The sequence below is a fragment of the Pan paniscus genome, chromosome 3 (assembly GCF_029289425.2).
Source record: "Pan paniscus chromosome 3, NHGRI_mPanPan1-v2.0_pri, whole genome shotgun sequence".
In the NCBI taxonomy this organism is placed as follows: domain Eukaryota; kingdom Metazoa; phylum Chordata; class Mammalia; order Primates; family Hominidae; genus Pan; species Pan paniscus.
Window position 1 is genome coordinate 688,114 of NC_073252.2, and position 18,372 is coordinate 706,485.

Genomic DNA, 18,372 nt, shown 5'->3' on the forward strand with positions numbered 1-18,372 from the left:
AATTCAACATGCCTTTGTGCTTTAAGAAACTCAACAAATTAGGTATAGATGGTATGTACCCCAGCACAATAAAGGCCATGTATGACAAATCAATGACTTATATCATACTAAACAGGAAAGAGCAGAGCACTTTCTATCTGAGATCTCGGACAAGGATGTATTCATTTTACATTATACTTGTGTATGACAATATTCAACTGTGTACACTGTAAGACTGTGGAGCAAGGCCGGGCATGGTGGCTCATTATCCCAGCCTGTAATCCCAGCACTTTGGGAGGCTGAGGCAGGTGGATCATTGCTGGGGCTACCAGAAGTGCCAAGATGAGATTATCTAGAGAAACAGGCAGGTTGGCCAAGCAGCTAGGGGCACCACCCTTTCTGGGGAACTCCTTATGGCCCTTATCTCAACTGTGCCTAACAACCTGCCCCCCCTGCAATATGCTCAAGAGAAAAAGAAATGGGGTATCAAACGTGAATACCCTAGGACCTGAAAGATTGTGTAAATTGAGAGTTTTGTTTTTTTGTTTTGTTTTGTTTTTTTGAGAAGGAGTCCCGCTCTGTTGCCCAGGCTGGAGTGCAGTGGCTCGATCTCGGCTCACTGCAAGCTCCACCTCCCAGGTTCACACCATTCTCCTGCCTCAGCCTCTGGAGTAGCTGGGACTACAGGCGCCCGCCACCACGCCTGGCTAATTTTTTGTATTTTTAGTAGAGATGGGGTTTCACTGTGTCAGCCAGGATAGTCTCGATCTCCTGACCTCGTGATCCACCCACTTCGGCCTCCCAAAGTGCTGGGATTACAGGTGTAAGCCACTGTACCTGGCCCTGAGTTCCCCCCCACCCCCCCCGCCCCAGGTCCTCCAGCAGAAAGCAAAAAGGGCACTCCATAATTCTTGTCTCTTTGGGAGACAGCATATCTATCAGCTGTAAACAACAGACAAACAAAACTAAAACTCTCTTTTTGACAAGTTTGTAAAGTCTGGACATCTATAATAATCCTCCAGGCCTAAGCCACTCTCCTTAATTCAGCCAGTTCAGCAACAAGAAACCTACCCAGTGGGAAGAATGGTAGGTAGACTTAATTGCCAACCTATCTAGGCTACAAATACCTTCTGATTTTTGGGGACCCCCTTACTGCCTGGGTTGAAGCCTCTCATACTAGAAAAGATTCAGGTACTTGCCAGGATCATTCTGAAAGAAATTATCTCTTTGGGTTTCCACGGTCTTCACAAAGTAACAATGGTCCATAATTTATTTTGCAAACTACCCAAGCAGTGGCAAAAGCCCTACAGGTAAAATACTTTTCACACTCCTCCTGAAAGCCACAGTCTCCCAGGAAGGTAGAAAGGACTAATCAAGCTATTAAAAGGACCTTGAGCAAATGATGCCAGGAAGCCTCTTTACCATGGCTAGAACTTCTGCCCATGGCACTTCTCCAGATTAGAACAGCCCCTAAATTACATCTATGCCTTAGTTTCTTCGAAGTCCTATATTAAGAGACCCTTTCTACATGCAAACCTAATATTATACCCAGAGGTTACCAAATTAACCCAGTACATAAAATCGCTGACTCAATTTCAAGAGGCCATCCAGGAGTTTGGACAAACAATTCTGAGTTTGACCCCCACTCCAACAACCCTTAAAACCAGGCAGGGTAACAAGTCCTCATTAATATCTGGAGAGGTGGATCTCCTGGATCTCAACTAACCCCGTCACAAAAGAACAATGTTACTATCATACTTCTCACCCCAATAGCTATCAAGTTTCCTGGCATCTCTAGCTGGACACACTACTTTTGAATACAACTGGAAACACGTTAAGCAACCAAAGATGGAACCAACACTCAGCTACTCCTGTGAGCCACAGGAGGACTTACAAATTTCTCTCTAAATGAGAAGCTAAATAATGCTCTTCCTCATTTTATCTCAAAGTAGGGTAATCCCAATATTGGCAATCTTATTTGCAGTGGTACTGTTGATTCTTACCTTAACCCTAACTTGCACACCACCAGGTGTTCCATTAAGAGCTTGCTTTATCTAATACTAATTTTTTAACCTAGTTATTTTACTTTTGACTGCTTTAGTCCATCAGCGATGTAATATTTTCATGTTTATATTAGAAGTCATAATACTCTGCAGATTTACTAATATGCCTTTGTTACTGTAAACCAACACCCTCTCCAGGGAAGAGTTTGCTATGTCCCTCCTACATTTAAACATCAAAGCCATAATCTGAGTAGTGATCTCTCTAATATTCATTGGGTTAACAGTCTCTCTTCTTAATCAAGCATCTCAATTTGGCCCTATTCTACTTCCCTTGGAGCCATGCAGCCTAATGTTCTATGGTCATTACTCATACTTCTGACTAAAGTCACCCTCATATGCCCTAACTGCCCACAACCTTTTTTTTAAAGCACTTTGCAGGCAACTCCACAACTACTAAACTCTACCAATACTTCCTATGCCTCAACCTGTTAGCTAGTCATGAATTCCTCTTCATCCAGGGTGGGAATGGCCTACTTGGCCACAATACAAGAATGGACATCTACTCAAGCCCAACTTAGCTTCACCTACCATCGGGACCTCTCTACACAAAACCTTCCCTCTGCTAGTGTAATCTTTTTGACAAAACCTAAAGCAGCCTTTTAAGATTTTCTTAAACCCACCCCCATTGTTTCAAGCCCCTTGTTCTCCCCTGCTACCCTCATTGGCCAGGCACTCCTACGCATCTGTGCTACTGTAAATTCCAGATCCATCGTGGATGCTTTAGACCCAGCACAATGCAACACAACGAGCACCATTATTGATATTTCTCAAAATTTTGTTTCACTAAATATTCTCAACATCAAATGAGATTTTCTATTCTCCCCCAAATGTTTTAGCACCTGGAGCATTCATCCAAAATGATGCCACTGAATTCTGCGTCGGTCACACCTCTGGCAGTCTACCCAACCCATGGTGTCAACCAAGCCAGTATAAATTATGCAAAAGGTTTCAAGTCTTTGTTTCAGAAAACCCTTCTCCTTGATACTACTAGAGACATCCCCATGATAAAATGAAACAAAAAAACACATAGGACCCATGTCTGGCTCCCCTGGCAGCAGCAACTTTAGTGGCATAATCTCACACATCGGGTAGCCAACAAGGACCCTGGTCAATGTTTGGAACTGACCTCACCTTCTGCATCCATTTTTATTGACTACAGAACTTTACTTCCTGTGTGAAATGCAGGCTTATCTCTGCCTCTCTGGAAACTTGACGAGCACATGCACTCTGGCTTCCTTCACCCCTAAAATTTGCATTGTCCTGGGTGATGATTCTTTGCTGTTACCCTTTACTACCTCAAACCAGATCAACTGTGCAGTTTATCTTTTTTTTTCCCCCCTCAATGAGCTTGGCATCACAAGTGCCACTACAGGAATAGCTGGCATAATTATTGCCTTCTCAACTTACCACAACCTGTCTCTAGAACTGACTCAAAAAACAGAAACCACTGCTCAGACTCTTACAGAGTGACAGCAACAAGTTGATTATCTCGTGGCTGTAGTTCAAAATTGTAGAGGTCTTGCCACACTAGCTGCAGCTCACGAAAGCATTTGCCTTATGCTAGGAGAAAAATGCTGTTTCTGGGTTAACAGATTAGGGAAACTCCAGGACCATGTTAGAGATTTTATAAACCAAGCCTGTCACCATCAGAAACATGCCACTGAGGGTTAGTTCTCCTGGGGTGCCAACTGGTTCAAATTCTCATCACATCCCTTTTTGGGGATCCCTAGCTTTTGTCTTCCTTTTTCTCTTTTGTGAGCTTTACTCACTAAATCAAGTAACCAGGTTTGTTTCCTCTCACCTGGAAACTCTCAGACTTCAAATGGTCCTGCAACAGGAGTATCAACCTATTTTCTTCCCTTCTGTACAACCGTGTTTCTCCACATTTCCTCTGGATACTGCAAGTCAAACCTGGGAAAACGTGGAGGGAATGTTTTTCTGACAAAGAGCAAGATAATGAGACGCTGATGAGTTATCTTATGTCACCAGGAAGTAGTTACAGAAGACCCACAGTGCACTGTCTCAAAGATTTTTAGAGTCACAATCTATTGAGGGAATGTTCGAGTAGGCAGTTAGACATGAACAGAAAAAAAGAGCCCCAGAGGAAAAAACCTCATGCTCCAAAGACAACCCAAAACATGTATGCTAAATTTGAGCAGAGAGGAGCAGAAATACCTATGAAGAACACCCTGAAACACCACTTAGGACACCCAGTAATTGCTCATACTGTGATTAAACTGTCAGAATGTAGCTAGCTACATGCTGATAAAAAGGGAAAAAGGGCTAAAGGAAAATTCCTAAGCAATATGTAGGCATAGTAAGTACACATTTGACTGCTATATTATTTTCCTAAGATGGCGGTAATAAGCAGTGCTGCCATTAAGATTCACTGATCACTGGAACTCACACATCTGTATCAGCTGACAGTAAGGAAGCATCTCACAGACCTGGGCAGAAACTCGATGAGGATAAAAGAAGAGATTTACCGGGAAGCAGGATACTAAACAAAGGCAGACACTTAAGACAGAGGTGGGAAATTTTTTTTTAAGTCTATGATAATAAAAACTGCAACATGTAACTCTCAAGACTGTTTCCAGCTGGGCCAACCTACTCCTCTTTTGGTGTGTTCTTTGTGTCTGGGCTGAATTGTTTCTTTCAAGAAAACAAGAACTAAGGACTTTGCACTTCCTGGTAACACTTTCACTCTCCCCCACCTCTTGACAAACACCATTGTACTTTGTTTTTATGAGCTGACTACTAAAAATATCTCACATAAATGAAATTATAATTTTTTTTTTTTGAGACAGAGTCTCGCTGTGTTGCCCAGGCTGGAGTGCAGCAGCGCGATCTTGGCTCACTGCAAGCTCCACCTCCTGGGTTCACGCCATTCTCCTGCCTCAGCCTTCCAAGTAGCTGGGACTACAGGTGCTGTCACCATGCCTGGCTAATTTTTTGTATTTTTAGTAGAGACGGGGTTTCACCATGTTAGCCAGGACGGTCTCGAGTTCGAGACCTTTGCCTCCCAAAGTGCTGAGATTACAGGCGTGAGCCACCGCGCCCAGCCCAATGTTTGTTCATTTTTTATTAAGAATGGGTGTTGAGGCCGGGCACGGTGGCTCATGCCTATAATCCCAGCACTTTGGGAGGTCGAGGTGGGCGGATCACGAGGTCAGGAGATCGAGACCATCCTGGCTAACACAGTGAAACCGCATCTCTACTAAAAACACAAAAAAATTAGCCAGGCGCAGTGGCGGGCACCTGTAGTCCCAGCTACTCGGGAGGCTGAGACAGGAGAATGGCATGAACTCGCGAGGTGGAGCTTGCAGTGAGCCGAGGTCACGCCACTGCACTCCAGCCTGGACGACAGAGCGAGACTCCGTCTCAAAAAAAAAAAAATGGGTGTTGAAGATAATCATGTATTTTCTGTTTGAAGAGGTTGTTTACTGTAGTAGTTAAGACTTATCTCTGGAGTCAAACTTGCCTGTGTTTTACTACTGGCTCTTCTGTTGTGAGCAAGTCATTTTTCTCTGTGGCTCTGTTCCTTCCTCTGTAAAATAAGGATAATAATAATGTCTATGCATTGAGTTTCTGTGAAAATTAACAGATATACAGGATTATGGTTAGTATTTGGTATATATTATTATGTATATGCTGAATTACATTAATTAATGAACGTTTGAATTCAATAGCTGCCATAATCTGATTTTCCAGAGAAGGTGACGAAGGACTTGGATAAAGTGACTAAAAATTAAAACCGTACCTCATGAACTGCATCCACTAAAACAAAAAAATCATAACAGACAAATTTCCTCAAGATTGTAACATGAATCTCAACAGAAAAGATCACTGCAGATTTTGAATCTTGAATCTACACAGATCATTCTATTTTTCCAACACTTAACATTTACACTCAAAAGATTCAGCTTAAAAAAATAGTTTTGCTATGTCATAGAAAATGATATGTAAAATCCTTCACCTACCATTAAGTCTCTTAAAAATTTCAAGAGGGCCGGGTGTGGTGGCTCCCGCCTGTAATCCCAGCACTTTGGGAGGCCGAGGCAGGCGGATCATGAGGTCAGGAGATCGAGACCATCCTGGCTAACATGGTGAAACCCCATCTCTACTAAAAATACAAAAAATTAGCCAGGCGTGGGAGTGGGCGCCTGTAGTCCCAGCTACTCGGGAGGCTTAGGCAAGGGAATGACGTGAACCCAAGAGGCAGAGGTTGCAGTGAGCTGAGATCGTGCCACTGCAGGTTAGCCTTGGCGACAGAGAAAGATTCTGTCTCAAAAAAAAAAAATTTTTTTTCTAAGATATATTTTAAGAGGTATCAAAATTCTGATGAGTTTCTTCATATGGTGCTTACAATATGCAACCCACTTATATTAATGTTTTACCTATTCTAACTTATGTTTAACACACTTTTTGTTAGAATCTCATACAATTTTTCCTTTACCAATACAGAGAAGCAATGCTGACTTAATCCTCTTACCTGTGAACAGTGAATTACTCTCATCTCAAGTGATCTGAATGTTGTATTGATAAATTATAAATAATCTCAAACAACCCAGTTAAAAACAATAATATACCACATTAAAAATTCTAAACTTCTCATCTGAACCTTGAAAGTCCATGTGAAATTACACGGCATGAAGAGACCAGCGAGGAAACTGTAGCCAAAACACAAAGGAAAAGAAGACATCACAAAACTAAAGATAATTAGAAAATAAAAACAGAAATCCTCTTTAAATTCAGACTGAGTCAGTTTTGCAGCCTGGGAACACGTCCTCTCCACATGCACAATTAATGACATTTCTTCAACATAGATATTTTTAATCTTTTACTTGGAGCTACGAACTAACTCCAGGAATATTTATGGCTAGTTATGGAGCATCTATTACACACCCAGCACTTTGTGTTTGTTCACTACAATTATTTATCAAAACATCCCCAATACTTATGTTTTCCCAGTACTTGCCTGAACAAACTTATTTATATCAGTTATAAAAAGTGAAAAGAACAATAACTAAAGAAAATAGCTTATATAAGGTTGTCCAATAAAATGAAATGTTCTAATTAAATAAAACATAAATACACACATTGTGAAATTACATCTAAAAAGTATTTTTGGTGCACTAAATTTTATAAAAATGATTCTTATAGTTTCTGACAAGCTCACATACTTTATGAAGTGGAAACAAAAAAAATGAGAAATTTATACCTAGAGCATGAGGACCACATAAAACCAGAATTGATTGGCATGGGGAGATTCTCAACAATGATTCATTAGATTGTACAGTAATTAAATGAAAAGAAGAAAATATAGATTTGATTTCAAAATGTTTTAGATTTCTAGATTTCTAGTAAATTACCTATCCACAGTATTAATAGAACCTTCTTTGTTCCAATATTGCTATTTTCTTTGGAAAATAGGTATAAACTCTCATGCAAACACAATTGCTTGCTCCATAATTTCCTTGTGCCCAACGTTTATCTTTAGAGCACAAAATTTATATATTTAACTCCAAGTAAATTAAATGTCTGTATGTGTTTGCAGGAGGACATGCCACATGTTCAAAGATATATATGAAACATTTTTTAAAAGTATTCAAGACTCAGGAATGTATGAATGTTTATTACAAACATAAAATGACCTGTAGTTAAAAATAATTAAAGTGTGTAACTGGATTGTGTGTAATACAAAGGATAAATGCTTGAGGTGATAACTCACTTACTGTGGTGTGATTATTACATACTGTATGCCTGTATCAAAATAACCCATATATACCATAAATATATACACATACTATGTACTCACAAAACCTTTTGAAAAATTTCAATAAGAATAAAAATGTAACATGCAAACAATATTCTTCAATTTATTTGCTGTTGAAAGCCACTAAAAAAGACTAGAGATGTCATTCAATTATATTACCAGATAGTACATTGTTACCATCTTTAACGTACACCCTTGAGTAAGGTTGGATAGGTGAAAGTTGGTGGCATAATAAAACACTTCATTCACGGCACAAAAATTTTAACACAATAACAATTTTTATTTCAAAAATTAAGTTCACATTATCTTAAGAGAATTTTAAAATTTACTGCATTTTATTGCACTTATTACATAAATATACAGTTGGCAAAACAATTTACTACTAAAATTCAGATTCTCTCTCAGTATAACGCAAAGTATTACTCTGAACACCTACTTCAGGCATCACTCAGTAAGTCAACCACTAAAAGCCTCTCTGCTCAGATTTTCCTGGTGCATCTTTTATTTCTCTTCTCTTTCATGTAGAAGTCTATGAATAATGCCCACCTAATGCAAAGGAATTTCTCATATCTCTGATGCAGCAACAATTTATCACATGCTTTCACATAAATGAGAATGTTGAAATAGTGTAATTTTAGAGTTGAATTATTTGCTTTTGAAAAAAATTTTTACTTTTTTCAAGTGAAAAAATATATTTTGAATATATCTCTTCAAAAACCTACTTTTCAACTTATATACAAAGAAATTTTCTAACAGGTTCAACTTTTGTTATACTTAATACTCTGATTTATTTTAAAGTCTGAAGTGTTAGTTCCTTAGTTCTTTCTACTGTAAATCCTCTGATGTTTACATAGTCTTAATTTTAGCCTAAATATTTCTTCACATTTACTGCACCTACAAATTATATTCTAGTAAAAATTCTCTGGTGTTTCTTTTCTTTTTTTCTTGTTTTGAGACAGAGTTTCACTCTTGTTACCCAGGCTGGAGTGCAATGGCATGATCTCAGCTCACCGCAACCTCCACCTCCTGGGTTCAAGCCATTCTCCTGTCTCACCCTCCTGAGTAGCTGGGATTACAGCCATGCACCACCATGTCCTGCTAATTTTTGTATTTTTAGTACACACAAGGTTTCTCCATATTGGTCAGGCTGTCCTTGAACTCCCGACCTCAGGTGATCCACCCTCCTTGGCCTCCCAAAGTGTTGGGATTACAGGCGTGAGCCACTGCGCCTGGCCTCTGGTTTCTTAACCTGCAGTTTCTGAACAGAGGTTTTTCCACATTTATTACATTTGTAGGATTTCTCTCCAATATAAATTCTCTGATGTTGAACAAAGTTTAAGCAACTGCTTCAGAGTTTTCCTCTAGTACAAAATGCATATAGTAAGTTCTGGGATACAAGTACAGGTACTAGAGCCCTCTTTATCTTTGTATTCTCTGTCTTAAGACTATTCTTCACTTTAATGGCCTATATTTTCTAAAAGGTCTTTCAACAGAAATTACAATGCTTTTATTAACTATAAATTTCAAGTAGACATTAATAGCTTTTGTATATTTTTATGTTTGTACAAGTAGTCTCACATATAAATACTATCATGTGCAAAAATACTAAGCATTGGTTACAAGTTTTGCCACATTTTTTGTATTTCCAGGTGTTTTCTTCAGTAGGAATTACATTAAGAAGTGACTAGAATTGGAAGTCTTTGCCACATTTTTAATTTTAATTTGGCTTCTCATCAATATAATTACTCTTATGTCTACAACAGATTGAGGTGTGATTAAAAGCCTTCTCACATTTTTCACATTTTAGAGTTTCTCTCCATTATGAATTATCTTATGATTAGAAAGGATTGAGGAGCATTTAAAGACCGCGACATTCTTCACCTTCGTAAGACATTCCCCTGGTATGAGTTCTCTTATGTTTAAGAATGCTGGAGTATGACTTAAAGACTTTGCCACATTCTTTACACTTGTATGGTTTTATCTCCAGTATGAATTTTCTTATGTGCATAAAGATTTGCAGACTGTCTAAAGGTTTTGCCACAGTCTCCACACGTGTAGGGTTTCTCTCCAGTATGAATTTTCTTATGCGCATAAAGATTTGCAGACTGTCTAAAGGTTTTGCCACATTCTCCACATGTGTAGGGTTTCTCTCCAGTATGAATTCTCCTATGTACATAAAGGATTGCTGACTGTCTAAAGGCTTTGCCACATTCTTCACATGTGTAGGGTTTCTCTCCAGTATGAATTCTCCTATGTTTAGTAAGGGTTGTGGAACTAGTAAACGCTTTACCACATTCTAAACATTTAAAGGGTTTCTCACCTGTATGAATCCTCTTATGTTTAGCAAAGCTTGAGGATGAGGTAATGACTTTGCCACATTCCTTACATTTGTAGGGTTTCTTTCCAGTATGAATTTTCTCATGTCTATTCAGGTGTGAGGATTGTTTAAACACTTTCCCACATTCTTTACATTTGTAGAGTTTATCTCCAGTATGAATTTTCTTATATTCATTCAGGTTTGTGGACCATCCAAAGGCTCTGCCACGATCTTCACATTTGTAGGGTTTCTCCCTAGTGTGAACTCTCCTATGTGTAGTAAGGTTTCTTGACCTACTAAAGGCTTTGCCACACTCTTCACATTTGTAAGGTTTTTCTCCAGTATGAATTTTCTTGTGTTGATTCAGGGCTATGGACCATCCAAAGGCTTTGCCACACTCTTCACATTTGTAACTTTGCTCTCCAGTAAGAATTTTCGTGTGTTGATTCAGGTCTGTTGATGGGGCAAAGGCTTTGCCACACTCTTCACATTTGTAAGGTTTCTCCCCAGTGTAAATTTTCTTCTGTTGATTCAGGTCCATGTACCATACAAAGTCTTTGCCACACTCTTCACATTTGTAAAGTTTCTCTCCAGTATGAATTTTCTTGTGTTGATTCAGGTCTGTGTACCGTCCAAAGGCTTTGCCACACTCTTCACATTTGTAAGGTTTCTCTCCAGTATGAATTCTCCTATGTACATAAAGGTTTGCGGACTGTCTAAAGGTTTTGCCACATTCTTCACATGTGTAGGGTTTCTCTCCAGTATGAATTCTCCTATGTACATAAAGGATTGCGGACTGTCTAAAGGCTTTGCCACATACTTCACATGTGTAGGGTTTCTCTCCAGTATGAATTCTCCTATGTTTAGTAAGGGTTGTGGAACTAGTAAACGCTTTACCACATTCTAAACATTCAAAGGGTTTCTCGCCAGTATGAATCCTCTTATGTTTAGCAAAGCTTGAGGATGAGGTAATGACTTTGCCACACTGCTTACATTTGTAGGGTTTCTTTCCAGTATGAATTTTCTCATGTTTATTCAGGTGCAAGGAATGTATAAAGGCTTTCCCACATTCTTTACATTTGTAGGGTTTATCTCCAGTATGAATTTTCTTATATTCATTCAGGTTTGTGGACCATCCAAAGGCTCTGCCACGATCTTCACATGTGTAGGGTTTCTCTCTGGTATGAATTCTCTTATGTGCAGTAAGGTTTGTTGAACTATTAAAGGCTTTGCCACACTCTTCACATTTGTAAGGTTTCTCTCCAGTATGAATTTTCTTGTGTTGATTCAGGGCTGTGTACCGTCCAAAGGCTTTGCCACAGTCTTCGCATTTGTAAGGTTTCTCTCCAGTATGAATTCTCCTATGTACGTAAAGGTTTGCGGACTGTCTAAAGGTTTTGCCACATTCTCCACATGTGTAGGGTTTCTCTCCAGTATGAATTCTCCTATGTACATAAAGGTTTGCGGACTGTCTAAAGGCTTTGCCACATACTTCACATGTGTAGGGTTTCTCTCCAGTATGAATTCTCCTATGTTTAGTAAGGGTTGTGGAAATATTAAAGGCTTTACCACATTCTAAACATTTAAAGGGTTTCTCGCCAGTATGAATCCTCTTATGTTTAGCAAAGCTTGAGGATGAGGAAATGACTTTGCCACATTCCTTACATTTGTAGGGTTTCTCACCAGTATGAATTTTCTCATGTTTATTCAGGTGTGAGGAATGTATAAAGGCTTTCCCACATTCTTTACATTTGTAGGGTTTATCTCCAGTATGAATTTTCTTATATTCATTCAGGTTTGTGGACCATCCAAAGGCTCTGTCACGATCTTCACCTGTGTAGGCTTTCTCTCTGTTGTGAATTCTCTTATGTGCAGTAAGGTTTGTTGACCTATTAAAGGCTTTGCCACATTCTTCACATTTGTAAGGTTTCTCTCCAGTATGAATTTTCTTGTGTTGATTCAGGTCTGTGTACCATCCAAAGTCTTTGCCACGTTCTTCACAAGTGTAGGGTTTCTCTCCAGCATGAATTCCCTTATGTTGAGTTAGGTCTGAGAACTTCTGAAATGACTTGCCACATTCGTTACATTTAAAGTGTTTCTCTCCAGTATGTCTTGTCTTATCTTTGTTTGAATTTGCAAATTTACTAAAAACTTTGACACGTGCATTACATTGAAATATTTTGCTCTGAGTATTTGACAAGCATTGATTAATTCCATTATAAACTCCTTTCTGCACTTTACACACATTCATACTTTTACAGCCTTTCCTTAATTGTAAATTGTCATGCCCACATTTCTCATATCTTCTCAGTATAAGTTTGTGGAATGAATCTTCTATCCCCTGCACTGGCAAAAAGTCTTGGGTGAAATGAGAACACATAGCTGAAAGAAACAAAAATAACAAATTATCCCAGTTACTAGATTCATATGCATATACTTTACAAATCATAAGATTATACAAAGTACGCTAGTAAGATCACATAACAAAATACCAGAAGTCATAACTTCTTCACATATACATGTAACAAACATATGGTGATCAAAATGCCTTTCTGTGAAATCTATAAATGAGTTAATTGTATGCAATCCCTCAGGTAAGCACAATGCCAAAAGCCACATAGAACAGGAAGGAATGTTTGTTCAATTTACCCACCAACAGCTCTTCCTCCCCAATATAGCACTATGCCATTAGAAGAAAACTCTCAACTCCTTTTTCCTTAAAAGAGAAGAAAAATACTGACACACATATCCTTATTTCTGGCTTTTGGGGTCTTTACAAAAACTGATTTCTGCCTCCAATAAAACAGTGCTGAAAGAAATGGTGATACTTTGGAAGAACAACTTGGGTATTCGAAGACAAAATATAAATATTTCAAAAGCAGACTGAAGTGCTGAATACAGGCAACAGGTACAGCAAGTGATGAGAGACTTTTTTTTTTTTTTTTTTGAGATGGAGTCTCACTCTGTCACCCAGGCTGGAGTGCAGTGGCGGGATCTTGGCTCACTGCAAGCTCCACCTCCTGGGTTCATGCCATTCTCCTGCCTCAGCCTCCCCAATAGCTGGGACTACAGGCACCTACCACCACGCCCAGCTAATTTTTGTATTTTTAGTAGAGATGGGGTTTCACTATGTTAGCCAGGATGGTCTCAATCTCCTGACCTCGTGATCCACCTGCCTCAGCCTCCTAAAGTGCTGGGATTACAGGAGTGAGCCACCATGCCCGGCCAATTAGAGACTCTTAACAGGAAACATGAAGAAACCCTTTTAACTAAAAAATAAACACAAAATTCCAGACAAGAGACATCCTTCCAACATGTATGACAGGTTCCCATAATCTCTACCAAAGACAACTGGCTTCAGACTACATCATGACAAAGCAACATAATAAAGATTGTTATTTGTTAATGTTCAAATAACAAGCAAATATTACAATGTATACAAAATATTAGAACACATTATAATGAATGATTTTAAAATTTTCAGAAAACCATAAAAAAAGATGTACTAATTTTTTAAATGTAATCTGAATAATGCTGAATCAGTTAACTGAAAACACATGTAACTAAATGTAATCAGAAAAATCAGAACATCAATGAAAACATTAAAAACATTAAAAAAGGAGGTGAAAAATATAAAATAATGACTCAGAAATTTTCAAAAGTTAAAAAAAGGATGTAATAAATGAAGCAGCTCAACAAACTTCAACTAGGATACACACACAGATTTATCGCAAGGCACATATATATACATGAGCAAAGTTTGAAAAATCAAACACAAGAAGGGCATCTTAGGAACTACAAAATAAAAGTGATGTGTCATTTATAAGTGTGGTCTTATAAGATTACCAGTGAATCTGTCAACAAAACTATTTCACACCAGAAGGAAATGCAATATAATTAAGATCCTGGAGAAAAAAAAATTCTACATGGGAATAATATAACCAGCAAAACTGTCCTAAAAATGAAGAAAAAGTAAAGACCTTTCAAGATAAGCACATGCTGAAAAAGTATATTAGGACAACACCTGTCTTACCAAAAAAATGCTGAAGAAAGTGTCTTCCAGTGAAAATAACATAATGCAAGAAAACCAAACATAATCATACGAAAATATGTAACTTTCTGAAAAAGATATGCACATACACAAAGTTCTGTTACCACTATCATAATAGTGTGGAAAACATTTTAATTATTCTCTAAAAATTTAAAGTTAAAAGCATAAAAATGATCATAAACTGTTGATCATTATCTGGTAATAATATACCACATAAAAATATGATTACTGACATCAATAACAAACGAGGACAGATGTAATGAGGAAGTTTTCTTTTTCTTTTTTTTTTTTTTTGAGACAGAGTCTCACTCTGTCACCCAGACTGGAGTGCAGTGGCACTATCTTGGCTCACTGCAACCTCTGCCTGCCCAGTTCAAGCAATTCTTCTGCCTCAGCCTCCTGAGTAGCTAGAACTACAGGTACACACCACCATGCTCTTCTACTTTTTGTATTTTTAATAGAGACGGGGTTTCATCATACTGGCCAGGCTGGTCTCGAACTCCTGACCTCGTTATCTGCCTGCCTCAGCCCCCAAAAGTGCTGGGATTGCAGGCGTGAGCCACCACACCCAACCCCGAATTTTCTTTTTTTTTTCTTTTTTTTCTTTTTTTTTTTTTTTAGACAGAGTCTCACTCTGTTGCCAGGCTGGAGTGCAGCAGCACAATCTTGGCTCACTGCAACCTCCCCTCCTGGGTTCAAGCAATTCTCCTGCCTCAGCCTCCCAAGTAGCTGGGACTACAGGCGCGCCACCACGCCCATCACATTTTTGCATTTCTGGTGAAGACGGGGTTTCAACATGTTGACCAGGATGGTCTCGATCTCTTTTCGTAATCCGCCTGCCTCAGCCTCCCAAATTGCTGGGATTACACACGTGAGTCACCGCACCTGGCTGAGGAAGAATTTTTCAAATGCAACTCGTTTTTACCAGTTTAAAATATATTATTTTGCAGGGCACAGTGGCTCACACCTGTAATCCCAGCACTTTGGGAGGCTGAGGTGGGTGGATCACAAGGTCAGGAGATTGAGACCATCCTAGCTAACATGGATAAACCCCATCTCTACTAAAAATACAAAAAGATCTAGCCAGGTGTGGTGGCAGGCACCGTACTCCCAGCTACTGGGGAGGCTGAGGAAGGAGAATGGCATGAACCCAGGAGGTAGAGCTTGCAGTGAGCCGAGATCGCGCCACTGCACTCCATCCTGGGTGACTGAGCAAGACTCCGTCTCAAAATAAATAAATAAATAAAATAAAACAAAAAATATATTATTTTAAGAAATTTTATGTACTTCCCAAGATACCAGAAAAAAGTATCTCTATAGATACGCCAAAAAATAAGAAGTAAAGGTGTATCAGTACAAAAATCAAAAAGACACTAAGGAAGACAGAAAAAGAAAATAAGGGGCAAAAATGAAATAATCCAGCAAAAAAATCAATAAAACATGTAAGTCTATTTCAGCAAATTATTCAAATATTTATGAAGTTTCCATTCGAAATACATGCACCAAATGAAGGGATTGATTGCAAAAATTAACATGATCCAGCTTGCTTTTCTACAGGAGTCACTTGAGATGTAATAATTTAAAAAGACTGAAAAAGGAAAGAAGACATTTGATGCAAATAACCAAATTATATAACACAAAGTACATCTTAAGTCAAAACTGTCCTATTTCATAAAATATACTTTAACTAAAAGTTCAGAAGAAAGGCCATTAAACAATAATAAAAACGTTCCTTTACTGGGAACTCACGACAAATGTGTGTATACATATGTTAATGTGTCTGTCTGTGTGTGTCCCACATTGAGTTCCAAATATACAAAGCCAATACTGACAGAATTAAAGCAACACAAAAAAAGCAATATAATTATACTAGGATATTTAAATACCCCAATTTCTATAAAGAATAATGAAACACGATAAAATATTCATAAGGAAACAGGAGATTTGAAAGCAGTATTAAACAATTATGCCTAACAGAATTGTAAAGAACACTGCTCAACGAGAATACACACCTTCCTGAATAGCTCATACAATATTCTCCTTGATAAACTACATATTAGGGCACAAAAAAGTCTTAACAGAAGTTTTTAAAATTCAAATTTTACAGATTTCTTTTAATGACCAAACTGGTATGAATGTAGAATAAAAGAAAGAAAACTATAAACCCCGTCTCTACTAAAAATACAAAAAATTAGCCAGGCATGGTGGTGGGTGACTGTAGTCCCAGCTACTGGACAGGCTGAGGGAGGAGAATGGCGTGAATCTGGGAGGCGGAGCTTGCAGTAAGCTGAGATCCCGCTACTGCACTCCAGCCTGGGTGACAGAGCAGGAATCCGTATCCCCCCCCCAAAAAAAAAAAAATTACATACTTATAGAAATAATACAAACTAAAGATTGAAATAATAAAGATATCTAGACTGCTCAATGTAATCTACAGATTAAATGCAATCCCTGTCAAATTTGTAATTAAATTATTGTAGTAATAGAAACAGCAAACCCCATATTATATCAAATTAAGAAACAGTGAAGTACCCAACAATCTTCAAAAAGAGAAGCAATCTCAGAGGCTTCACAGCTCCTGATTTCAAAACACATACAAAGCTAAAGAATTAAAATAATTTGGAATAGATATAAAGCTGAACAGCTAGATCAATAAAATCTGCCAAAAATACAAACTCACACATGGTCACATGAAGAGTTTTAGACACTCATAATTACTGCGGCATTGTTACTGAAAGCAAATAAATGCAACACAGATTTCTCTCACCAAATTGATAAATTTGAAATATTAAAATGAAATATTACTCAGTTTGTAAAAAGCAAAAATTAAGTACAGTAAAGATAAACCTTGATGACATTAACACAAAATAAGTCATGAAGAGACAGAAACTGTATGAATCAACTTACATCAGATATCTAAAGCGGTCTGACTTTAAAATAAAAAGCAGAATTGTTTTTGTAAAGGGCCAGAAAATAGAAAAAGTAGGTAGTTGTTTAATGTGTACTGAGTGTTAGCTTTGCAAGATAAACATATTCTAAAGATAGAGTGCATAACAACGTTAATATGACTAAGCTGAATATTTAAAAATATATGATTGTAAAGTTTCAGCATTTTTGAAAACAATTAAAAATAATATCTAAAAGAGATAGAGGTATGACAGTTTTGGAAATTATCTTCAAATCACGAAAGTGTTTCTCCCACAGACACAAAAGTATAGATTTTCCAAAAACATTTTTGTTATTGGAAAAAGACAATATTTTCAATAAATGGTGCTGGGAAAATTATCTACAAGATAATAAAAAAAATAAAACTAGGCTCCTACCTCTTATGATATAAAAAAGTCAATCACAAATAAAGATTTAAATGGGAAACCCAAATAAAGCTATTTGAAGTAAACATACAGGAATGCTTTACCACACAGTACAGAGCAAAGAATCTTAAGACCTCAAAAGCACAGGCAGAAGAAGCAAAAATATGCAAATGGGATTACAACAAAGTAAAAATGCTTTGCATAGCAAAGACAGCAGAGTGAAGAGATAATCTACAGAATGAAGGAAAATATTTGCAAAATATACATATGACAAAAGATAAATTTACAGAATATATAACAAACTTAACAAAAATACCACAATTTGAATATAGGCAAGAGACTTTAAGAGACCTTTTTCAAAAGAAATACAAATAGTCAAAAAGTACATGCAAAGATGCTCAACATCACTAATTGTCAGAGAAATGCAAATCAAAACCACAAGATACCACTTCACTCCAATTAGAATGACTGTAATTAGAAAGACAAAAATATGTTAGTGAGAATGAATAGAAAAGGAAACACATACAGTCGGTAAAATTCTAAGTTAGTAGAGCCATTATAGAAAAAAATAAGTATCACAGGATAACATATGTTTAAACCATCAACAAATGGTATTTTAACACTGTTTCTTTGACTCCTTGCCTACACAAATAAACTGTGGATGACCACACACACACAGAAAAAATAATTGAAATTGCTGGATCACATGTTCTATTTTTAATTTTTTAATTAAATGGGATTGCTGGAACATATGTAAGTTCTATTTTCATTGTAGCTAAACAAAATCAGTATGTCAAAGAGAAATCTACACTCCCATGTTTATTACAGCACTGTTTACAATGGCCAAGATATGGAATCAATCCAAGTGTCCAGAA

General features: G+C 37.6%; 1 protein-coding gene across 6 annotated transcripts in view; it reads right to left on the reverse strand.

Annotated features, from left to right (window-relative positions):
* ZNF721 (zinc finger protein 721) overlaps positions 1 to 18,372 on the reverse strand; it is an 84,675-nt gene that overhangs the window by 18,043 nt on the left and 48,260 nt on the right. For 4 of the 6 annotated variants that reach the window (XM_034958090.4, XM_063603613.1, XM_063603614.1 and 1 more), the window contains one exon: positions 8,078 to 12,517. The exons of 1 other annotated variant lie outside the window; for it this stretch is intronic. In XM_034958090.4, the coding sequence (XP_034813981.3) occupies positions 9,780 to 12,517 (2,738 nt within the window). In that variant the 3' untranslated portion in view covers positions 8,078 to 9,779. Of the gene's footprint in view, positions 1 to 8,077; positions 12,518 to 17,943; positions 17,966 to 18,372 lie in introns of those variants that run through there. One more of the 6 variants, XM_034958091.3, reaches the window with a different exon arrangement.